The sequence below is a fragment of the Solea senegalensis genome, linkage group LG9, assembly GCF_019176455.1.
Source record: "Solea senegalensis isolate Sse05_10M linkage group LG9, IFAPA_SoseM_1, whole genome shotgun sequence".
NCBI lineage: Eukaryota > Metazoa > Chordata > Actinopteri > Pleuronectiformes > Soleidae > Solea > Solea senegalensis.
In genome coordinates this window covers 5,341,912-5,367,771 of record NC_058029.1, presented here as the reverse complement: position 1 = coordinate 5,367,771, position 25,860 = coordinate 5,341,912, and the positions used below count along the sequence as shown (strand labels likewise).

General features: G+C 42.3%; 1 protein-coding gene across 10 annotated transcripts in view; it reads right to left on the bottom strand.

Moving 5' to 3' along the window:
- mef2d (myocyte enhancer factor 2d) overlaps positions 1-25,860 on the bottom strand; it is a 94,014-nt gene that overhangs the window by 26,055 nt on the left and 42,099 nt on the right. For 7 of the 10 annotated variants that reach the window (XM_044033538.1, XM_044033545.1, XM_044033543.1 and 4 more), the window contains exons 3-5: positions 24,426-24,629; positions 11,290-11,427; positions 1,822-2,047 (exon numbers count right to left, since the gene is read on the bottom strand). In XM_044033538.1, coding sequence (XP_043889473.1) covers positions 1,822-2,047; positions 11,290-11,427; positions 24,426-24,629 — 568 coding nt within the window. Of the gene's footprint in view, positions 1-1,821; positions 2,048-11,289; positions 11,428-11,564; positions 11,700-24,425; positions 24,630-25,860 lie in introns of all 10 variants that reach the window. The other 3 variants (XM_044033541.1, XM_044033546.1, XM_044033548.1) reach the window with 1 other exon arrangement.

Sequence of the window (25,860 nt, the reverse complement as noted above, 5' to 3'; positions counted from 1 at the left end):
AGGTTGCCACAGAAATGACTCAAAGTATATGAGGTAATATTGTGATGTTTACGCGAGCCACTATGAAATATCTTTCCTTATGAACCTTAACAAAAATCATGACGTGTTTACAACTTGTAAACAAATAAATATCACTCACGACTGCTTGAAAATGTCAACGCAGATTAAATAGCTCTGTCTTGACACAACACCATTTGTGTGCACTTTTATGTTCATTCAAACCTTATTCTAACATTTCCCCACATGGCAGGCTGCATTTTTAACTGCTGACACTTATTTTCCCTGTTGTGGTACAGATTTGGTTTTTGGCTCAAAAGCTCCTTTCAGGGACCTTGAGGGCAAATATCTGGCTGGACCGAAACATTGGAAAAACACCAATTAAGCAAACGCGATAAATCTAATATGTCTCTGGTAATATGGGACCCATTACTGCCACATGAAACCTCCCTGCATTGGAGAATGGCACGTTATGAAAGATGTTGTAATGCATTTGTTGCATGTTACATCACCTAATTCTGACTTACAATGAGATTATACTGGTCAGAACAAAGCTTGATAAGTAACCTTGTCTGAGACGCAGAAATGGGACACAAATCCTTTTAGTCAGAGGGTGAAGGATTGGTTTGCCGCACAGGCAGCAGGTGCACACAGGAGAGGAGAGTACCAGCCTCGGCCAGAGACGAGATGAGATTTCTGTCATTATTAGTCAGTGCAGTCTGACTGCAGTGACCCAGACTGACAGGAGGACAGAACGTCAATACACCAACCCACACTTGGTCACTTTGCTGCTTTGCGACCTGAAAAATCGTCTACAAACCATCGACAGAAAAAAAAAATAAAGACAACAAAGTGCTATATCACCTTGACAACGCAGCGCTATGCTCCTTTTTAAAAAAAATAATATATGCAAAATGATTTTTGATGAGTCACTGTCTGCACCCTGAGTAAGCCTCATAAGTGAATACTAATCCTGTGGGAAGTATGTAACTTAAAGCTGCTGTAGGCAGGTTTGCTGGAAGAATTAAACTCCTGCATGCACTTCTGATGCGACAGATGACCCAAGAAAATCTCTACATCATGACAGGTGATCTATTGCCTTCAGTGTCTAACTTTTAGTCTCTTTTTCTTTTTTGTAGAAATGAATCTGTATACAATATAACTGTAGTGGAACAGCCAATAACATCACCTTCTCTCTCTCTCTGAACATTATGCTGAAAGGTGATAATGGTATTTTTCAGGCCCGTACTGAAGTCCAGACACAAATGTTGTGATAAATGATAAAAAAACACACCAAAGTTATGATTATTAGTGACATTCATTGCTTCCAAATGAGGTTGTTGAGTAGTGGTTTGTGTCAGCCTGAGTGTTTCTGCCGTGGTTTTGGATCCGTTTATCGACTGAATTTGGTTGGAATGTCCAGCCTTGTATGGATATGGCTCCATCGCTTCACAGCTTGTGACATGTACTTACTTTCTGAAATTGACTTTCAACACCGTTGGCTTTAGCTCCTGAATAAGTGTCAATACCTGCTTTCAGACCGGCAATGAACTTTCCACTTCCTTGTCAAAAACGAATGGATTTTGCTCTGTTTCCGTTCGGTGCAGTCGTAGCTAGTCAAGAGGTTTTAACTGCTTTAACCTCTTAAGACTGACTTAAAATCGCCTAAACGTAGTAGTGAAATATAGAAAACTATTATTCAGGTTGGACCTATATGATCTATATGTCATACACTTGTATGAAAGCAAACCAGATTGTCAGTTACACTACGAACCTGTCGTGGAGCCCCATGAAAACACAGTTTTAAGCAGAGCAGCCTCTTACCTGCGCTGGCAGGTCGCTGTGGTAACCCTGGCGACACAGGGTTCCTCTGCAGAGCTGGTTGCTGTGGTGACAGGAGGCGAGGGTCTGTGAGGGTGGAGGTGACGAAGGACGTGGTGGTGACCAAGGCGCCGCCGGGGTTATTACTGAACTGGAGGGCTGCTGCTGCGTTCTGATTGGACACCGGCACGGTCACTGGCATGGAGAAGGTCGGCTGTGGGACTGTAGACTGGTGGAGAGACAGGAAGGGGGGCGGAGCTTAGAGTGTGTCGCATTGATGTTACTACACTTACATATACACACAGTCATAGACAGCAGCACACAGGTGAAATCACACACAGTCACACAAGAAGAGTCTTTCCAGAACCATGTTTACTTTTGAATTTTAAGTTAATCATAACTTTATTTATATGTAACTAACTTTTATCCACTAAAATTAGTTTGAGATTTAGGGTTTTGACGATTATTCTCATAATGGATTAATCTGTCGATTATTTTCTTGATTAATTGATTCATCGTTTGGTCCATAAAATATCAGAAAACCTTGAGGAATGTTGATCGATGTTTGTCAAACCTGGAAATGATGATGTTCTCAAATGATTGACTTTTAAATATTTCTTTGTTATCCAGAGCAAAGAAATTAAGAAAATACTGACATTTAAGAAGCTTAAACAATCGGAAATCTTGTTTTAATCATGAAAAAATATTCAAACCAATTAATCGATTCAATTAATTTAGTAAGCGATTAATAATAATAATAATAATAATAATAATAATAATAATAATAATAATAATAATAATAATTCTTATTATTAGGCTCTCCTAATAACAAGATGTATAAAAAAAAGCCCTTAATTGATTTCATAGATATTGTTTGAATGTTAGTGTCAATTCTCGAATATCAGTGACGATATTTGACATCAATTCAAAATAAACGTTTGTAATTATAAGTAAAAAGAGACGTATTAACTCTATATTGTGTGTCAAGCATGACATAGATTGCAACTTTGAGTTTTAATTCATCTTTTGCTGTCATCACGGTGTTTTCCTAAATGAGTCGAGATGGGTCCGGCGTCAATCAGAGCGAATGATGCGTCGCCTTTTTGTCTTCATGCTGAAGTTTATGGAGGAAATCAATCTTGAGAAGTCAAAGTGACAGTTTGTATCCGGTGGGATCAACAGGTACTAAATAACAAAAAAGAATAAAGAAAAAAAGACTTGTGAAAGGATTTTGATCAGAATGTAAACAGGGTTTAGGAAATAAACTCTTCAAATGCCTGAACACACACACACACACACACACACACACACCCTCAGTTTTGGCATGCAAGGTGACTTGGTGGAAAGCTGTGTCGCCTTTCACGCCACATGCCGGGTTAAAACTCTTGTTGCAGCAACAGCAGCAGGTTATTGGTGACATTTTCCAAGCGTGCATGTCACATTCCAGCTGCATCCCAACACCCCCACTGACATGTGCTGTTCACCGGGAACGTTCTGGAATGTCCCGCCGACTGTGATAGATCACGCTCCGTGTGCCTCAACAGCTCGGGCTCATGTTAGACGTCCAGTGTGTTAAAAAAATTAAAATAAAATAAGTGCCGTTATTTTCATTTGGCAGAAATCGAGGATAAATAGTTCCGATTGTTTGAATTGTTGTTGTTTTTTTTCCATTACCACAGAAGTCCATGTTTTTACAGTGTTTTTACATGTATATGTACATATCTCGCATACTTCAGTCGGGCTGTTGATTTCTTCTTTTTGGGAGAACAATATCAGACTAACATCGGCATCGGTAGCTACTTGAGTTTCTAATATCGGTATCTGACACACACAAAAAGTGGTAGTGTCTCCTCCCTAACGTACATTTAAGGCCCTGAAAACCTAATCAGACTTAATTAAAGCGACTGAAGTTGTGCCATTTTTCCTCTTTTTATCCTTTTAAAGTGTTCAAAGGTTTGACCTTGTTCATTCCAGACTGCACAGAGTGACTTAAAAAAAAAAAAAAAGAAAAAACAATTTTGGGTTGTCCTGCCATTTGACCCATTTCACCCTGTTCCATCTCAATCTGAAAGAAGGACTTCTAAACATAGAATATGGGTCAGTGCTGTACGCAAAGTGCCCGGGACCCAGTTTAACACAGAGGAGGATGAGGGCACCTTCCCTTCCTCCTTCCCTCCCTCCCTCCTTCCTTCCTGCCCTTCATCTGCACTCCTTTTACAGGAAACAATGAGTGCAAATATGAAAACGAGAGAGAAACAGGTGCAAATGTGGATTTTTTGTTACCCACTGGGACATTTTCCCCCACATACTGTTGTATAATGTTGAATTTAAGTGGATAAATGACGTTATTGATCGTAGTGTTGACTAAATCACATCCGAAATTGAAATCTTCAGCCGTCAGTGTGGATCAGGACGTTCAGCAGAGTGCACACACTGAGCTGTAAGTGGTGAAGTTAGCCTCCAACATCACCGCACCACTGCACACCGGCCAAGCAGAGGGGAAGGGGTGGATGAATGAAGGGGTGAAGGGGTGAAGGGGTTAGTGCGGAGGGGACGGAGGTGTTTCATCCTCACAGAAGCTAAAGGATGGAGGGGGCATATTCTGCAGCTATACTTTTTCACTCTTTGTCTATCGAGAGATGCTGAACAAAAGGGGGCGGCGTCGCTGCTGAAGGACGAAGGAAAACTTCATTTATTTTACATCTACTTTATGTGACAGAACTAAAAAAGAAACATTAAAGATATAATATGAAGCATTAGTGCATGAAAATATCTCATTGGCTTTACCGTACTCTGCAAACTTGAGGAAGGAAGGACATTTTCGGGGGTCAGTGTGGTTTCATTTTGTATATTTGTCACTAATTGATCAAAGTTCTCCGTGTAAAGCGCAAACACACTCACTTTGTAGTTATTATTTAGACTCATGAGAGACTCGTAGTGACAGAAATTAAAATCCTGTGAATTTAAGGATGGATTTAATAGATGTTAAATTACATAGAAACAGTAATGTCATTAAAGCCATGATAAGTGACTGCAGCTTTGCTAAGGCTTTAAGCCTCATCATAAGGTGCCTTTACTTATTTAAGTGTATCTATTCGGGATATTTTTATCCTCATCTGTAAATTAAGTTAGAGAAAATCAGTGTCTGCTGTTGAGAATCACGCAGCACGAGCAAAGGGCGAGATTGTTTTCTCTGCCGTTGCTATGGCGACGTGGTGACTAACGATGCATCAAGCAGTATTAATGAAAAAACCTGCACACTTTCGACAGTCAGAGTTAAACGACGACGTAACTTGATGGATCAGTTTTATTTCAGTTATAGTTCTGAAACTAACTGAAGTTTTCGAACTGGACAAGCTCTGAGTTTAGTTAGAACGGTTGTTAAATTAAGAAATATAGACAACTGCACAATCAAATATCTAAAAAACATTATATAATTTGATGGAAAGATTAATGTTGGTGAACTTTATATCCAATATTTGTATATTTCCCATGTTCTGTACACAACAACCCTCTTCATAACGCGCCCTTGGCCTCTCCTCCTCCTCAGGACGTCCATGATGGCGCCCGCTCCGTGGTTGCTAGGTGATCGGTGACATAACTACACGACCTCTCAGTAAGATATTTGAAATGTCTCCTCAACCTGCTCTCGTCACTCTGCTCCGCTGAGCATCAATCCGGCAAATTACACTCCCGCTCCGTTCACGGGCGACGGCGCTAATCACAGGCGGGAGGGTTAATTTGACACCAGTCATCTTTAAGGAAGGGAACCATTGAAAATAAATCAATAACCAGAAAGCCATTGACTCGCAGCTTGACTGGAGGATGGTGCGAGGCAGCTGGAGGACTCTTGTGTGTGGAGACACTCAGAGGAACCACTTGACAAGGTTGTTTTTCCCTGAATGCTCAGGTAAATGAGACGATACTCAGCTCATGTCCTGGTTTCTCTCTCTCATCCTTAAAGCTTTTAAAAGTTTTTGTTTTGCTTCACATCTGCCGGCCGCGGTGAATGGGAACACGTCAGGTGTCGGCCGTGAGCAATTATCACGCGGTCGTCTGATTGTGATCATTTCACATTTGTTGTTTTTGCCCACTTTTCATTAAAATAAAAAAAATAATTAAAAAAAATCACATTTCCACTTCATTTACCAGCATTGTTTGTTTGACTGACACGGAATTCATCCTTCTTTTATAGTCTAACAGAATATAAGTGGAGCTTAAGACTGATTGATCTGAGATACAAGGAGGTGCTTTATCAAATGTGCAAGGAATAAAAAAAAACATCTTTGTATATTAAGATCTTCATTAAACTGAAGAAATGGTTGATAAAATTTAAAATATGACTTCAGTTAGTGACACGGCGGCAACGATTATTACATTCATCGATTATTTATCAATTACTAAATTACTCGTCAGCGATATCGATAATCAATTAATCAGTTTGAAGTTTTTGGAGTTTTTTTTATTAAAACAAGCTCTATTTACTGGTTTCTTTTCTCCATATTAACAAAGAAATCATTCAAACTGAATAGTTTTTGGTTTTAGGATAAAATAAGACATTCAAGAACATCGTTCAGGTTTGATGAACACTGATCAACATTTTCTGACATTTTCTGGACCAAACGATTACTCGGTTAATCGAGAAAATAATCGACAGATTGACTGATTATGAAAACAATCGTTAGTTGCAGCCCTAAAACGGAAACATTTTCGAGAACGTGATTATTTCCAGGTTTGATAAACGCTGATCAACATTTTTCAACATTGTCCCGAACCAAACAAGTAATACAGAAAGTAACTGAACGATTAATCGATTATGAAAATAATCGTTAGTTGCAAATAACACAAGTTATTTCACACTACAGTTGGCAAGTTTCAGTTTCATATAGTTGATATAAACCTAGTGTGTTAGCAGTCGCCTCTACCGTCACTTTTTGTCTTTCTTAACATCTAAATAAAGATAAAAAAAAAAACATCACGTGTTTTTTTTTTCCTTTTCTCTGAAACCCGAGTCTAATTCACTACTTTTAATCGGCACCTTCAGACACACATTATTAACAGGAAGGTTCATATTTCCAACACTTCCCATGGTGTGAAACTACAACATGTGTTGTGAACACACACAGCGCACGGGCGCCAGGGTCACCTGAGAGAAGCGGCACCACACTCGTCTTCTCCGGTTGTTCGTGTTTACTGATGAAAACATATTCATGTGCAGGTGTTTTCAGTCTCCTCACAGAAGACATTCAAGCCAAATTAGAGAGAAATAGAACATTTCATTGGTTCTGTGCTTTCAAATTCTATCATATCACGGGGAAATGACATTACACGAGTTGTTTTTGTGAAGGAAAACATCTTAAATGAATAATGACGATGAATTACATCATTTTTACATTAAGAGGTCTGCAACTAATGATTATTTTCATATTCAATTAATCTATTGATTGTTTTCTTGATACATCGACTACTTGTTCGGTCCATGAAATGTCAGAAAAAGTCGATCAGTGTTTACGAAAGCCTGGAAATGATGAGGCTTGTTTTGTCCACAAACCAAAATGATTTATTTGTTACCTGAGAGCAAAGAAACTACAGAAAATATTCACATTTAAGACGCTGAAAAATCTGAAAACCTGTTTTAATGATTGAAGAAAACGCAGATGAATCAATTATCAAAGTAGCTGACGATTAATTTAGTCACTGATGAATCAAAACAGTTGCTGCCGCCCTAATTGCTATGTTTCTTGAAAGGCGCCTTTGTAAATAAAATATTGTATAAATAATGTTTAATTTATTAATTTATTTTAATCAGACGTAATGTACTGCATAAACACATAAGACCAGTGGGAATTAAGAGTTAAAAATAGCTCATGTATAGTGAAATGATATGCTGCAGACAAAATGCAAAGGCTCAATATTAATTATGGAAGCCAAAAACTAACAACTATATTTGATGTGCAGCTCAAGCAAGGGTTATTAGTAATTTTAATTTTTTTTTTTTAATCCACAGTCATACAGAGCCTCTGTGGGAGATGCACAGGTCATTGTTAAAGGAGGAAAATCCTATTCCTCATCCCCCAAAATCTCCAGCCGCAGAATAAAATCAAACCAAAAAAAACCTCCAGTACAAAACAAATATAAATATATATGTATATATACATATATATATATATATTTCTTTGACCCAGAGTAACAGGGAGAGATCCAGGAGCTCGGGGCTCCTCCAGCGTCCTGCTGTCCTCCCTTACTCTCTCCCTACCTCAGGAGGTATTTCAGTACAAGTAGGATTAAGCTTGTATATCCCGGCCCCTAGATGTCATGCTGGGGATTATGATGCCGTTGGGAGGAGTGCTGTGTGTGTGTGTGTGTGTGTGTGTGAGTGTATGCTTCACTTTGCTGGTTCCCTATGAAGCGCGCTGGGTGAACCAGGCAGTCATCTGGCCCGAGGGACGCAGGGGGCAGTCGTGGTAACGAGGTGGGGGGTGGATGGGGGTGGATGGGGAGGGATGGGTTGTGGGGGCTAAAGATGGCATGAGCGCCAAGAGCCGCGGCTCTTCAGGGGAGGAAGATTGAATTCTATTCTTTTTTTTCTTTTCTGTTTCTTTTATTATTATTTGAACTCGGAGCTCACACAGCAGCGAGAGACTGACAGTCACAGAAGTGATTACATGGAAAAAGTCCATCTTTTTTTCCTCCCCCACGCATCATTTATTTATTTATTTATTTATTACTTGGGAATGCTGAGTCAGCACTTCAAACTACGGTCTTTCCTGTATTTTCATACGGCTGATTTTATCTCTTTTTTAAATAATGCTATTGTATTTTGTTGGTTAAAAGCCAAGAGAAGAGAAAAAATGTGACGATTTTTTTTTTTTTATTATCAAAAGACTGATGTTTGCTTTCAAAGTCATCTCTTTTTAAACTGTTACGTAGTGTGCTGTCTTGTCCAGGTCTCTGTTGTAGAAGAGATTTCTGTGTCAATGACAGTTGAACAGGCCAATAATCAATAGTTGGTCATTCATTTACAATTAATCAATGATAGAAACAGCATGTTATGTGATTTAAGGACTTAATGACCAACAAAAATAAAAGCCTAAAAAACAATGTTGTGAAAAGCTGTTTGTGTTGGTTTGTCGTTAATCAGCTAGTTAGTAACAAAAGTTACCTAATTAATGAACTAATTAACCTTGTTAGTATTAGGTGGTTTCCTGTTTAGCTTTCCGGTTTAGCTAGCGGCTAGTTGTTAGCACGTCCAGTGTTATTTGAAGTCTTCCTATCGACATGAGCTTAAAAATATCCAGTTCTCTTGTTTGTTTTGCCATGTTTTTGTCACTAGTGTCTCATTCTTCTGTGGACAGACTTCTCGGGTTATTTCATGGTCGAAGTCACGGGTAGAAACTGTAGAAACTCTCAGGTGAGTAGTTCTACTCCCAATCACATTTAGTGTTAGTCCAACGTAGAGAAATTGGATTTAGTACGTTAGAATTTTGTACATGTATTTTAAAAGTCTGGTTTTAATTGAACTTCCATATTTAATTCATTTTTTCCTTCATGTCATGTAAACGTGCCAACATGGGGAGAGAGTTTGGTGTCAAGGAGGTGTGTTGTTTTCTTGTGTTTCTATACTGTTACAACACTAACATATTGTGAAAGTTCACCTTTTTTATTGTACTCGCACTTTGTTATAAAGTTCTACATCGAGCTTGTGTCCCATGGGCAAAGCAGTAGCTGGTGAAAGGCCAAAAACAGGCCTGTGTTCTCTGACTGTGTCCCCTAATTAATGTCATAAAGTGACATATGACTAACTATTAAAATAAGAAAAACACCATAAACAGAAGGGGGGAAAAAAAGCCCCGACTTTTCCTTTAAGGCATAACAACACGTGTTAAAATGCAAGGAGTCTGACTCTCCTGCAGCGCCTCAATGTGACTGTCCCATCCCTGGTGACCAATCCGAAAAGGCGGCAGGCAGTAAATCGAGTGCTGCTCATTAAAGTGACATTAATGGCATTATTGAGCATGGAGGGAAAAAATGAATCATGGGGAAATTGGCACAGGAGTGCGGCGGTAAAAGGGCTTTGGCTGGACGCCAGTCAGGAGGCAGAACCGGGATAATGTGAGAGGAGGCAGCACTGACCTCGGTCATAGCGCGAGCTGCTGCGTTACCTGTGCTGGAGGTCAGCAGCAGCGCTGGAGCACGCACATATCTAATTCAATTGCACTCGTGTTTCTGCAGTGTTGCTCCGTGTTACACAACGGGTGCTTGCAGCTAAGTTATCCGACTGCTTAAAGGCATCCTCTACATGTGTTGATTATTCTCATAAAGCACAATTTCCCCTTTGCAAAAGCAGTTGCTATGCCAACTTTTGTGAGAAGTAAAGACCTACTTAACAGTCCTCTGCCTCTCTTGTTTATAAATGAACTTGCAGCGGCATCAGAAACAAAGTATTAAAGCTTTAATTCTCCTGAGGATGCACTTCATTGTGATGACTAAAAGGTCTTAAACAGCCTTTTCTAACGACTTTTTTACTCCCACAAAGTTGAACATCTGCAAAGAAGACGTTATATTAATATTTTATGTGTCTTTCTTAAGACTATAAGTCTCTCTTTTTTAATAAGAACTTGATACGATGTCTGCCAGACACGGGACTGGAGTTTATCTCACAGTTGTTGGATTCGGCAATAAAAGATGAAACTGACACGACAATGTAACATTTTCCAACTGAAGCACGTTTTCCAAAAACATGAACCGCAAAAGTTTCATAAATTAAGTATTAAATTCAAGTTTGAATAGAAAACTGATCACCACACTTTTTTCAGAGTCTGATTCTGTGATTTTAGCTTCTTAAATGTTATTATTTTCTGGTTTATCTTCTCCTCTATGCATTTTTGGCCATTTCCTGACAGTTTATGGACCAAAGAAAATAATGCACAGACACTTTGCTGCCACAGTAATCAGTGTTATTGGTGATGCCACCATTTGCTTTCCTTTAGAGAAAGAACACTGTTCATTTTTGTGTGTCATAAATGGTTAGAAACAGAAAGTGTGTTGTGTTTACAGCAGAACGTGGACACACTGAGTTATTAGAAAACAGCCGCTTATTTACAAATATTATATTTTTTTTCTCATTATTTTATAGATCAAGCTCAAGCTACTTGATTAATCGCAGACATTACTGACACACTAACTCTCGTCGTGATTCACAATTTTATGACCTTTTATGGACCAAACTTTTTTGCCCTCGTGTCCTTCAGCGCGGCTTCTCGGCCCTCCCCTCCCGACTCAGTCACATATCATCAGTGGAGATGGTGGGTGGTGATATGGCAGGTGTGGGGGGGGTGAGAGGTGAAGGAGTGAGGGAGAGTGAAGGCGAGTGCTCTGTGAGTAATCAGGCCGCCATCAGGTTGTCTGGTCGGAGGCAGCAGCGGGGAACCAACATGAGGAGGAGGAGTGGCAGGGGGGCGGTGTACTCACTGACAGCCTATAGTTCTGCATCATTTTATCAAACTCCTCGTCAATTTTTTTGTATTTCTCCTCAGTGCGGGGGGTGAGGGAGAAGGGCTCCTCGGGGTCTGGGCTCTCAGAGTCCCGGTGCTCTTTCTTGTTCAGAGCCTTCGTTTCCCCGAACAACAGACGAGGAAGAAAAAGACAGAGAGAGGTGGATAGAGGAGAGAAGAAGAAGAAGAAGAAGAAGGAGGAGGAAAGAAAGAGTGGGTTAGATAAAGTGACAAACGTGTGATGGTACTCACGCCGTAGCGTTTGAAGAGACTGTCCAGATCCTCAGTCTTGCGGTACTTGTCGTCGTTTAGGGGGCTTTGGTCGATGGAGTCGTCGCCGTCGGGCTCGGGGCTGTTGCAGCCGTTAAAGCCTTTCTTTCGCAACGTCTGAAGCGGCCAGAGAGGAGTAGAGGAGAAGGAGGAGGCACATTTACATTTCATTTTTCATGCACATGAAGGGATCAGACACATTCTGTGTAGACATTTTTCTCAAACACACACACACACACAGATTCCACTCCGTGAGTCGACTCCTACACTGAATCACTGCAACAGTCAGATGGAAGAGTTTGACCCTCGCGATGACCTTTTGTCCCCCCCCCCAAAAAAAGGTTCTAACAGGATATTCAAGGAGCAGAGAGAAAAGAAAACCACTCTCAGTCACCAGATAATTCTAAATCGATCAGTGAGGTCAGTGTTCATACCGGCGCGGCACACGTGAAAGCAAGTTATTATCGCTGAATGTGCTTTCAAGAGGTCATGGATTAAAAGGGTGCAAAAAAAAAAAAACCTTTAACTTTTAAGTCACACAAGCAAGAAACTCTGTGTAAACTCTGCATGTCAGAAAACGCGGCGCGGTGTCACGCCTCGGCGCACACCGGCTAATCAACAGTGTTGGTAATTGGTGTGAATCTTTGCACTGAACCAAGCAAAAGGGTAAAGGGTGAGTCGGGAAGCACGCGGCGGCAGTGTCGGTGCAGCGGCTAACGCCCGTCAGGATGTGTCAGTGTTAGCACAATCTGCAGAGTGTGAGAGAGAGAGAGACGAGACAGGCGAAGAGGAAGAGGAAGAGGAGCAGTGCGAAGAGAGAGAGAGGCTCTTATTTTGAGAGGATTCTGCTAAACAAGATTTGGCCTTAAGTAGCTTTGCCTGGTGGGCACTTGACCGCGCAGCCGGGCAGAGAGAGTGAGAGAGATCCTCACTGCAAAACGGATCTTAAACTAAAGCTGGAGCTTTGGACTGGAGAAGGAAATCCCTCGCCTTGAAATCTATCAACAAAGCGGAAATGAGAAATCATCTTCCGTCTTTCTGTCTGCCTGTTGTCTTTTGCGCTGAATCAGCATTTCCCAACTAACAAAACACAACTTGTATCCGACTCCCGACGACAGACGCCACTGATGTTATTGATTAATAATCCATTTTTTGATCGTCGATTTCCGTGACTTCTTAGACGTGAATAAGTTGTAGTTTCTCTAAATCCTGCTCCCTTTAAAAAGGAGGGAGACCACAGACACAACGAACCATGTCACCCATGATCAATGTTTCAGACGATCCAGTCCAGACGCAGGAGCGCACACACACACACACGGCGTTTAATCCAACGATTTCAGGGAGGAGATTCCAGGGATTTGGGATCTCACAGGAACTCGCGTGACTGTGGATGAAGTCATGGCTGAGAACTTGGTTTGTACAAGTTACGGTCAACTCGCTCACGCCTCAATCCCTGCTCAGTCGTAAAAATATCAAAATGTTCAATACTTTAAATTGTGAAGACTCGGACGTGTAATTTGGCCAGATTATCTGTTCACACCGGCCTAAAATCAGAAGGCACCCACACTAGTCATCAGAAGGGTCAGATTGGGAGTGAAATCTGGCCAATTATCCCCCACAAGGACGTTACATGTCTCACAAACTGCTTGAGAAACTTCTTGCGATTGCTCCAGAGTGCAGTTGGATCAAAGCCGCTCCCACCAAAATGTCACCCTCTGGAAGCGGGAGAGTTTTAATACTCTGCCCCATAAAAAGTTACAGGCTGTTCTTCAGGGAGAAGATGAAAGATTGATGAATGTTTGGGTCCCCATGTCCTTGATTATCTACCTGCAGACGACAGAAACTTACTGCTGCTCTGCTGAACTTTCTTGAGTGGAAGATTCCGCCTCACGCCGCACACGGGAGAAGAAGTTCAGACGAAACTGCAGAGGTTTTGGGTCACATTTGGGTTTCTAGTGTAGTAAGACATGTCTTGAGACATTACCGTCTTTTTAAGAATGAAAATAGAAAAGGTTCTAAGGCCACAGGTGAATGGCTACTCAGGAGCCATGTTTTGTCCAATAAAACTTTAGGTTTCTTCTTTATTGTCTCGTTTTTCCCGCTGTTGTGTGTCACTCCTACACTTATTATTGTTGTGATTATTACTTCATAATCTCTACGCGCTTCGCTCTGTTCAGCTGCTGGAGGGTTGCTTCTGTGTGTTGTCTTGTTTATTAAAATTCAATTCAATAAAAAGTTAATTCAAAAAGAAAGTGCAAGTGTGTGTGGGGGGCTGTAAATACAACTTTGACACATTATTGCTAACACTGATGCAGTTTTATTGGCAAACCGCTTCCTGTTTACAAATCATGGACTACATTACAATTAATTGAGAAACATATTTCAGACATCCTTGTGAACATAAAGCCGATATTTACTTCCCGCTCAGCTCTGGTTTGGTCTCCAATAAAACTAGAGTAAATATAAGGCTTGAGTTAAAGAAGCAGTCGGGGGGTAGGGCAACATTTATCTGGGGTGGTCATTGACTAATGATTTCAAAATAGCGTTAAATCAACTCATATCAGAGAGAACTGGACCTCTGCATCTCATCTAGAGTAGTTTCTAAACTACGTCATGTTTATCCAACAGATGGGAAACCACAACTCCATTAAATGTCATTATTAAAAGGAAAAACAACAGCTGTAAAGTAAGCTAAATCAAAAAAGCCTTAAGGAGAATAAAACATGTCATTGGGCGGAGCCTCGGGTCAACTGTCACGGTTTCCAAAAATGGAAAAGTTCCAAATAAATAATACGTGACAAGCTTTTCCTTCAGAAGATAACATAACACCGCATTATTTATTTACATCATAATCTGTGAAGTCACTCCATAGCAGATTTGTTATTAACTTCGTCTCCGTCGTGGAACCTGGAACGTGTCACTTTTAAGACGCTCGGGTGTCGTAAGTGTCCTCTCAGGAGTTTATAGGACACACAAAACTTCAGGGTTAAGATATTAAACCCCGGGTTTTGAGAACAATGGCATGACACTGTGTTATTTTTTTCTCCGATGGATTCAAAGTGGATCTAAGCGGCTAAGCTGAACTCCCAGAGACCTTTGCTGGGCCATGAGGTCATTATTTCAAAAACTTCAAATGACATTGTGGAACAAAGAGCATCTGATGCGACTCCATAGCCCTAGCAAAAAATCGGGGATGGCAATATGAGCTTAAAATTATATCAGTGTATCATCATAAATGAAATGAATAAGAGAAAGTCTGATGAGCTTCTAGGCTTTATATTTCCAACTCAAACCGGTTTTAAAGATTAGAATTTGAACTGAATTTCAGGTAAAAACCTCCAACCCAAAGTGTTATCATTTCACCAGTTTAAGGTGAAGACAGACTTCCGTACAGTGAAACCTGAATATATTATCCATAAGGCAACAAAACCACTCGGAGATCATTTTCTATATTTCGCAAACCCCATTTTCCCTTTAATTAACAACCACCCGCGGTGTACAGTCTGACTACAGGCGTGCTGGTCTGATTAAAACACGGGCACATTTTTCACGACTCCCCCTGCGCACAATCACTGCTAAGTGAGGATGATTCAACTCGTGTGTAATTCAGCCTCGGAAGTGGCGCCGGCGGTAAATCATACCTGCAAGAGCTCGTGACTGAACCCCAAGGAGGTGGAGACGTCTTTTAGTTTGGGATGAATTAGCCTAAAGCCTCAAAATCAGATGAGGGCAGGAGGGTAATGATGCCAAGTGGATGTCACAGTGGAGAATCTCTCAGTTCGAGTAAATCCAGCCCCTCTTTGATAAGAATCTCATTAAATCTCAAACCCCCATTATATTATTATCATTATCATTATTATGGTGGTGTCAAAGCAGCGTTTTATCTATGGACAGGAATTGGTTACGACACAGATTTGTTCCACTCAGTGTTACGGCAACAAGTCGACACTCTTGATCTGCAGCTTAATGCAAATTTAACGCACAGGAGACTTTGTTGTCTGCACTTGACAAGAGAACACAAAAACATCCGCAGCACAGGGTGTTCTGTGTGCTCTGACCTCAAAAAACAGAGGCGAAGACGAAAATCAAAAGGGAACAAAAGAAACACAGCTTAAGTAGACAGTATATCACAATAAAACAATTTCCGACATGTTGCTGACCGTGCGCGGAGGACGTGATTGAGGCGTGGACGGCCGGCCCCCGACTGTCAGGACACAAAGACATAAAAGAGCCCGGAGACAAAACTGGGACAATGTTGGTGCATCGTTCACATGGACAAGCTCACGCAACACACACAGTCTGATATTTGTTCATGCGTGACATACATTCTTTTTATATATGCTTAAAGGGATATTTCATTTAAACAGGCATCTACTTCACCAGGAACACGGCAAGATCACTCTCAGGGAACTCACTGCAGCCACTTTGTAAACAGCTCACCTAATTAAAACCTACAGTATTTTAAGAATTGCTTTCCTGCTGTTTCTTGGCATTAGGGTCTACGCTTGTTTTCGCTTTGTAACCCACTCGCTCCCCAACGCCAAAGTCCAAAGAGGAAAAACCAGCATTTCTATATCACAGGACTCAGGAGTTCATTCCTGATATTTTGTGATTTAAGTGTTTGAAATCCTTTGTTCAGATTTAACTCAGTGACACAAACTGAAAAAGCCCAAGTGTACATACGTACATTTATTATTCATACATCACATTTACACACTGCATCTCAGGGTTCAGTGTCTTTTCACTGTAGAGGCCTGGAATCAAACTACTGGAGTTATGAACCCTAACCTTAACCACCACAACTACAGGCCTAACCCTAAGAACTGTGCAATACACCCCATAATCTGCTGTATATCTGTATATATTTTCTTATTTTATTTTTCCACATCTTCTAAATTTTTTTATTATTACTTTATACTCTGTATAGACTTTAATTTGAGGTCTACTTTTATATTTATACCTAAGTGTGTTTCTGTCTCCTACAACTGACACGTAGAACCCGCACAAGATTTCCAATGTGCCTGGACTGTCTGTTAGCACAAATGGCAAATAAAAACCTTGAACCTTGAACCTTGAACCCTAACTGTACAACATGTGATAACTTATGTTACAGGGACGTGATTTCTGTCCCCACAAGGAAGCAAGTCCCTATCATGTGACTGTGTGATCAGGTTTAGGTCCCCACAACATGAGAAATACCTGAAACACACACACACACAGTATTCTAGAGTGCAAATATGGACATCTTTCCTCTCTCTCTCTCTCTCCTGCTGTTTCTCTGCTCTACTGTCACAGTGAGTGCACACACACACACACACACACACACACACACACACACACACACACACACACACACACACACACACACACACACACACACACACACACACGCACGCTCTGTAGTCCACTGATCAGCTTGTCCCTCAGTCAGTGAGCCATCTGTTCACCTGTCCACCGTCTCTCTCTCTCTCTCTCTCTCCTCTCTCTCTCTCTCTCTCTCTCTCTCCCTCACACTCTATTATGTTGCCAGGGTAAGATTCACCCTGCAGAGAATCACGCCAGCCTCTGACTGGCTGCAGCTGCTGGCAAGCCCCGCCTCCACCCCCCTCACCCTCCCTCCCGCTTTTGCTTCCCCTCTGGCTCGCTTGCTCGCCCACCTGCTTGTCCGCCCGCCCTCCGTTTCCAGCTCTCTGTGAAACGCTGCTGCTCACCCCACCCCACCCCACCTCCCTCTCTCTCTCTCTCTCTCTCTCTCTCTCTCTCTCTCTCTCTGCCTCGCTCTCATCTCGCTGCCCACCACCTTTAATGCAGTTCTCGCTCTCGTGCAGAAAAAGTGCAAAGTCTCTTGTTTATTCTTCTGTGTTTTTCACCCTTTAAATTATCTCGGCTTTTCTTCTAAAGCCTCCATATGTGACTCTGTCCCTGGTCATTTCCTCTAATCCTCTTCCTCTCTTTTATTCTTTTTCCTCTCTCTCTCTCCCTCTTTGTCTGCGTGTCCTCTTTTGCCCTGTCTCTCTCTCTCTCTCTACCTGTTCCCATCATAACCTCTCTCTCTCTTCCTCTTTCTCTCTCTTCCTCTCGAGCTCCTCACAGCTTCATCCTCATCCCACATGAAACGCTGTCGGACGGTGAAAGTCAACAACGAACGTCTGGACAAATTATTCATGTCTTCAACTTACCCTGGAAACAGATAATTCAATCAAAGCCCACTGTTTGATTTAGGCCACGTTCCAGTGCGACGGCTAACGCTGAGGCAGCGTTTATCATTCCATCACTCCTGCATCTGCATGACAATGATAAGTTTCAAACTTACAAAGCCCAGCGTCGTCTTCCTTCTCTCTCTCTCTCTCTCGTTGGCTTCTCTTTGATTCCTTTCGTTAAACTGTGTGTCTGTGTCGTTGTCCTCTGTAATTGGTGTTTTTTTTGAGACTAAAGCCTTTTTTTAAAAGGACTTTGTGAGCGTCTCGAACATCTCCTCATGCAAAGAGATGAAATTTGCTTCAGTCACAATGAAATATACAAAGACATTCTTCCATTCGACATCGCAATCAGCCCGAATAATCGTGTTAGTCGACTAAAACTGGACTTTTAAAATACACTGGAACATGTTCATCCTACATAAATGATACTCAGGGTTCCCACACCATGGTTTACATCAAATTCAAGCACTTTCCAGCACCAATTCCCTCAAATTCATGGACTAAAATGTAGGGCAATGCAGGGCATGAAACAGTAGGTGGCAAACAAGGGAGACATTTACCAAAATATCCTCATGCACTTTCAATGACCCATGTCTATTTTTTCTCACACTCAATCAATCAGAGACCAAGGCCGAGTTTATGCTCTGTCTGCTCAAATAATTGAATATTTAAAGGTTGATGAACGGTAGGAAGACTTGGAATGGCGTCCAACAAGTTAAAAAACTAGCCTCCAATTATCCTGGAAAACACCTAAAACTAACGAGCTGGAAAGGGCGGACTGTCACCAGCTAGTGTCGTGAAGACAAACACACTAAATAAAGTGATTTCCTGCTATTGCTATTGTATCCTATTGTAAAATGTTTTATCCGACATTGGCAAACACACCAGGATCTGCCGATGTGTGCCGACTTCTAAGTTTCTTTATTTTGCTCAATGACAAAATGTGAGACATACATCTGCTACGACATGAGACGGCAACATATATTATTATTATGTTAATAAGAGACTAAATGACCTCTGCATTTGGTGTACGTATCAGGGTCAGGTGACCTCATCTGGTCCAGATTATGACCTCTACAATACCAGGAGGGACTAACAGAGGCATCAGCTCCAGCCTGAGCATCCCGATTTGTGTGTTTTAGTGCAGCAGAGTTTTAGTTTGAGTGTGTGTGTGGGGGGGAGGCAGCTAACAGATCAGTTACTTGAGGGGCGAATCCCGTCAAGTGGTATTTTGTGATACATGAGGCTCCGCCTGGCCGCGGCCCAGCAGGACGGAGGATTGAGGCGGTGCCCAAAGTCCTTAAGCTCCTGCAGAGCATCTCGCTATAGAGGGCTGTCTTTCCTCGAGCCGCTCTAAAAAAAAAAAAAAAAGGGCAACCCCATTCTCTGACCATGTTGCTTTCCCCTCCTTTCGTTATTCATCGCCACTCTTTTAGCTTTCCACACGCTTGCGTTCCCTCTGTCCCCTCGCACTCTTCCTTCCTCTGCCCTGATTGGAATCTGCAGTCGAGCGGATTAACACATTCTGGCAGGAGAGGCAGGCCACACACACACACATAAAAACACACTCTCTTTCCAGCAGCATGTGCATCTCAGAGAGATGCTGTGTGTGTGTGTGTGTGTGTGTGTGTAGTGACTCAAAGACTTGCACTCTGAAGGAAGGAGTGAAGGAACGTCTAAGTCTGTGATAGATGCCGAGTCCACACACACACACGCACATGCACATGCACACACAGTGAGTAAGAGCTGCAAGGGACATTGACACACACAAGAACAGTATGTGCAGAAAGCACAACACACACGTGTGTGTATGCACGCATATCTGTGTGTGTGTGTGTGTGTGACTAAATCCACACTTCATAATTTATACTCGGAAGCACTTGGCTTGGAGAGACTCACAGAGGCAGGAGCAGCAAATGGGCACATTTTGTGACTATCCAATTATGCCCCAGCTCTGTACTCAACCAGTGATACGGCACCATGTGTGACAACAGATTATCTAAGGACTTTTAATATTATTTCTTCCTCGCATCACTGTCCAAACACGTCCTCTCTTACGTTGGACTTGATGTAAGAAATCTTTATACGCTGAAGAGAATCAAAGGTCACGAGGAACGACGGTGCGTACATGATGTGCTGTTAGTAGTCTATTAAGGGATTAGTCTGTCAAACGATCTCACACACACACACACACATAACAATGACTGTCTACTACTGTGTGTGTGTGTGTGTGTGTGTGTATCAAAGCCATATAACGCTATATTTGTGTGACGGAGCTCAATTATTGTGCAAACAACATTAAATCCACATCAGTGAACTACACTAGTGCTCCATGAATGCACACACACACACACACACACACAGTCCTGCTGCCCCACATTCCAGCTCTCCATAGTTGGTTTAATCCAACACTGAAACTAGTTCCTAACTCGTGCACCATTTCCATCTGTTAGGTTGATAATACCTGTGATAACAACAATAACAATGATATTATTAATGATTAAGGATGAAAATGTATAAAAAATGACAATATAAAGATAAATAAAAAAGGATTTTGAAAGATAGTGTTTTATTTGTGAGCAGAAGAATCCGATCGCGTCTTTGCGCTGCACGTTTTTCCTTTAAAATGCCGCCGCAGACACGCAGAAACAAACCGTCTGCGCAGATGAAGCCGACACCTGCTCAACAAGGAAGTGTGCGCTGTAGCACATCTGGCAAAGAGGACAGCTGAGGACAAACACTATAGGGAGCGCGGGTGAGGCAGAATGTGTGTGTGTGTGCGTGTGAGTGGGGTGAGCAGTATCGAGGCCGGTACACTCGAGAACTTCCCATGCGAGCCTGAATATTGTATGAGGTGTTCTCGCAAACACACACACACACACACGCACACACTCACATTCTTGCACAGCGACCTTAGTGAGGACACTCGTGGGCGTAGCGCACTCCCGAGCCCCGCAGCTAAATGTAAAACCTAAGCCTAATTCTAACCCTAAGACCAAGTCTTGACCCTGAAGAAGCCCTTCAGAGTTATGAGGAGCAGACGGACATGTCCTCACAGCCTACGACAGACGTGCACACACACACACACATTAAGAGAAAGAGTGACACACTTGAAAACACAAACACATACGCACACAAACAGGGCCACTGAAGCTTGAGCTGATGCGGCCTGGAGCAGCTATACACACACACACACGCACGCGCGCACACACACACACGCACACTTTAGGGCCATCTGCAGCTGGAGATACAGCCCACAGAAAAGCTTTAGTGCTGACACTCTGAGACAGACAGAAAGAGAAAGGAAAGTGGAAAAACTGTCGTGACTGTGCAAATCGTGAGATTTGGTGGAAGGAGAGAGTGGGAGAGGGGTGAAAGGAAGACAGCGAGAGACAGCGAGAAAAAGAGAGAGCGAGAGAGAGATTGGAAAAGTGGAGGTGCAAAAATGTGGCACCAAACTGTGCTGCTCCACTGACACTTTAAATGAGAGTTCACCAGTTTATTGGGCCTGAACCCTGACGGAGTGAAATCAAATTGGACGGATTGTGCTTTTGATTTCAAGTCCTTAAAAAAAGATTCACAATTACAATTCTTCAAGGATCCAAGTATCTTGTGCCTAAACCCAAAAAAGACCCATAAATAATATACTTTTATAGACCTCGATCCATGCAGAAGTGAGAAATACTGGACCTGTGATGTCACTGAAGAAGCGAACTGTGGTCCGCCTTAAAAACGTAGGTCTCGGTCTGCTTGAAGTAAACCAAATGCAGGAAGCACAACCAAAACAGACGCGCATGTGCAGAATGACGGCCGGGGGAACTGGCCGAGCCCATTTTTGCAAATGAACAAAATAAAAAGACTCTCTGCCAGCAGTTTGCTTAGTGGTTATTTAGACTTTTACACACGCAAATGTTTTCCTATTTTTAATTTTTACTGCCTAACTCTGTCCTTTTTTTGCCCTGACCCTAACCTCACCAACAACTGTGCATAGTTGAGTTGGAAAATCCCCATAGTTCTGTTTCTGTTGGAGGACAGGTTGTGTTTCACAGACCTGGGACCAATAATAAAAGAATAGAACCCGCCCTGGAAGCTCTGACCGACAGTGTAAAACATGTACAGGTCCCAGATCAGGCTTTAAGAACACTTTACACATCTAGCCACATAGTAACACTACGTTTAACCCTCAATCTTACACTCACACCAGCAACAGCTCGACTCAGAGGTGACATGCTTCGCTCAAACCTGCCTCTCAGGGGAAAAGTGTGTCCTATATAAGGGTCATTACGGTATCTGCTCTCTCCAGAGATCAGCGTGTTTCCATTCATCCATTCATTCAGGTAAATAAAAGTGTTTGGATGGAGAGGAACTTGGCACATTACCTGTCTGAACATGAATATTAGCACATTTACACACATTAGATCATTAACTGTGTTCAAAAGTAAGGGTCACTATGGTACTAACTTTTTAAAAGTTGGTGACAACCAGTCAAAATGAACTGGGAACTCGACTTTAATTAAAACATTCACACACACACACACACACACAGATCTACAGGAGGTGTGTGTTGTGTTTTTGAGGTGTGTGTGTGTGTGCGTGTGTGTTGATGGCTTCACACGACGTGGGGGAAAAAAAAGGGAACGATGCCTTACAGCAGCAGCTAAAGGTCGAAGTAACCTCCCAGGAGTTCATGAGATGAATCAAACAGTCTTTGCCTCTGGGCATCTTCCAGGGTTATTGGTAGAAGATGGAAACTACACTCATCATTTGGAGTCAAAGATCACCTCACCTGGGACACGGGTAGCAGTTATTGCCTTGTTCTTAGAAAGTGTGATTAAAGAAACCCTGGTAAAGAATGAAAGGTTAAAACTGGTGTTTAATATTCTCACTGTTTCAGGGTGTGATCGTGTAAGAGTTTTCTCCTCCAGTGCTCGTCTGACTTTACATTCTTGCAACACCACCGTGGGCGCTGGCAACACAGGAAAATAACAGTTTGTCTAAGTCATAAACACACAATTCTTCCCGACTTCATGTTTGTGGCTGACAGATTGTGAACCCGTGCAGCTGTGTGAGTAAATACAGCGTTAAGTTGACGCTCCGCGTGAAGGCTGCAGTGCTGTACTGCTGTACTGCAGGACGCACAGCGCGCTGAATCATACCTAACCATCTCGTGTTCAATTCATGAGAGGGCCATTATGTACACAAGGGTCAGCAAGGCGTGTGAATGTGCTCCGCGTTTGCCTGACGAGCTCCACGGAAGCTTTTTCCCACAGGGAGTTAAGACGCCAGGAGAAAAATGTATTCCTATTACAGCAACATGAAAGCAGAACTAAATGATTGCCCTCACAGCTTTTCTTCTAACCTCACCAGCGACCTCTCTGCTAGTCAATATGCAAAACCAACAAACTTCACTTCCCTACCCAGCTGCTTGGGAGGCTCTCTGTCTATCTAGTGGCCATTTTGTGCCGAGGTTCAATCAGATCTAGGCTTCATAATTCAGTGTGTTGTTATTGTTGTTGTTGTTGTTGTAGAGGTTGCTGGGTAACAACAAGGGCTGATGCCAGAGGGGTGAGGAGAGGTGAAGCCCAGCTGTCCTCACCTCTGCCCTTTCTTTAAGCTGACAGGCACTGAGCCAGAGGGCAGCCATGAACAACACCGGGATGAAATCTGGACAACAGTAAATAAACATGGAAGTCGTCTTGCAGTTGAAAACAAACCAACAGTTCGGCCTGATTCATGTCTTGATGGAGTGATGGAAATGAAGTTCTGCTGCCAAACTCAAACACCTCAACTAAATACAAGAATCTCTTCCTCCTCCAGGGTTCCCACACCAAACATCAAAAGTAAGGACTTTTCAAGGACTCTCCAGGACCAATTCAAGGATCAAATGTGCTGACATAGCGTAAGACTGGAGGGTAAATTGTAAGAGCCGTTTCGCTGATCATGATGGCGTCCACTTTTATTGATTCGCAGCACGCTCTGCATCTGGACAAGTGATCATCCTTGGGATCTTGGTCAAAGTCAGTGTTTGTAATTTTCTTCGGTGAGACCGAGATCTTGGAATTTCAATTTCTCAGGCATCACGTCGTCCTTCGCTCACTCTACGTGAAAATGCTGCTCTGTCTTACTGCAACCTCTGCAAACTAGCTATAATGTTTAAATGAGTGAATTTAAGATGCGATGATGTTTCCGGTCATTATGCTAAGCTAAGCTAATTACCCCAGGGCTCTACCTCCCTAATAACCATTCGGAGAAGAGAACGACATTACTCATGTGATCTGAAACTCTTACATTTCTCCTTGGAGCAGGAAACACGTCGGGTCGACGGCTGAATTAAACAAAACCAGAGTGGGATTAACAGCTCCTCACATCACCCGGGACCAATGACACTGAAGACCAGTCACTTAGACTAGACTGCAATGAACTGGACTTGACCTGATTACGGCTGAGAGAACCAGATTAGATTAGAGCTGATTAAATCTCAATGGTCCCACTGGGAAAGATAAATATAATTGTTACTGGTCAGACGCACAAACAAAGACCAGGATGAACAGCAGCTAAATGATCTTTCAACGTGTGGAACATGAGTTTCACGAGAATGAAGCCTTTACCCCGCCGTGTATCCCCCAGCCTCCCCCCGCTTTACCTCGATGATGTCGGCGTTGGTCCGGCTCTCGTGCGGCTCGTTGTACTCGGTGTACTTGAGCAGGACCTTGTCCATGTCGGTGCTGGCGTACTGGAACAGCTTGTTGGTGTGGTTGAAGATGATGAGGGCAATCTCGCAGTCGCACAGGACGCTCAGCTCGTACGCCTTCTTCATCAGGCCAAACTTTCGCTTGGTGAACGTGACCTGGTGGACGGAGGCAGAGAGGGGAAGGGGAAGAGGGCGGAGACATTGGAGTTAACATAAGGTTTGGCCAGTTTAGCCTCACAGAATGTAAATAATGGCAGATATTGAGAAGAATTCACTTCTCCAGATGCGTATTTTCTTTATTATTCAGTTAGATCTGTGTTACAACACAGTGGAAGTTCTCTTTTCTTTCTATAGGAGGCAGATTTATTCCCATCATCATCATCCTCTTCCTCACATATACTTCACACACTGGTATAGTGACAAAATAGTGATCAAATTCCTCAGCTCCACTCTGATCACATACCCTGGTATGTACAGTAAAACGGTATTTCTGATTTTCCTCCATTTACCACCAGAAAAGCTGGCGTACCACAGTTTGAGAACCATGGAGGGTAGGGCTGAACAATGAATCTAAATTTTAGCACAAATCGCAATTTTTGCTCAAGCCGAAATTGTCAAAAATACCATTTTAGATGAATTATTATTACACATCTTCTTCTACAGACTCACAGAGCCGCACACAGATCACACATTAAACCTTTCAAATATGTTTTTCAATTGAAATTGAGAATGACTTTTAAAATTACCATTCCGTCTGATATCGTGAATCATATCGTATTTCCTGTCAAAATAATTGCAGTTAGATATTTATTTAAAATCATTCAGCCCTACATCGGCAATCACCTCTAGTCTGAGCAGAGAGAACAGTGTGTTAAACACACGAGACATTTTTAGGAAACAGACTTCTAGACAGCGTCCAAACACACTCTCTTTAAAGTACTGCGCACACACACACACACACACACTCGTCACGTTCACTCTCCTCGTCATTTTCACACTCTGTCCTGCTCTTTTCCATGCTCTCCATCTATGTCGCTTACGCTCTCCCGCTCTTTTCCACACTCTCCTTCTGTCACACGTTATTTCCATGTTTCTTTCACTCTCACACACAGATTTGCACAGCTATTCTTCTTAGGACACTGCATCGAGGCAGAATCGCATTTGGACCAGGCTTTATTCTGTTACTGGTCCTGACAAGGTAAGTGTTTGTACCAGAGAAGGTTCTAGTGTGGTAATAAAAACCAGCACACACACACACACACACCAGTGGCGGTTGTCGGTCTTTGAAACAGGGGAAGCTGATTTCAGGCCCAGTTATTCATACATAAATTCTTACATAAATTATGCAAACGAACAACTAGAACAAGGAAACGTGATAATTATGCAA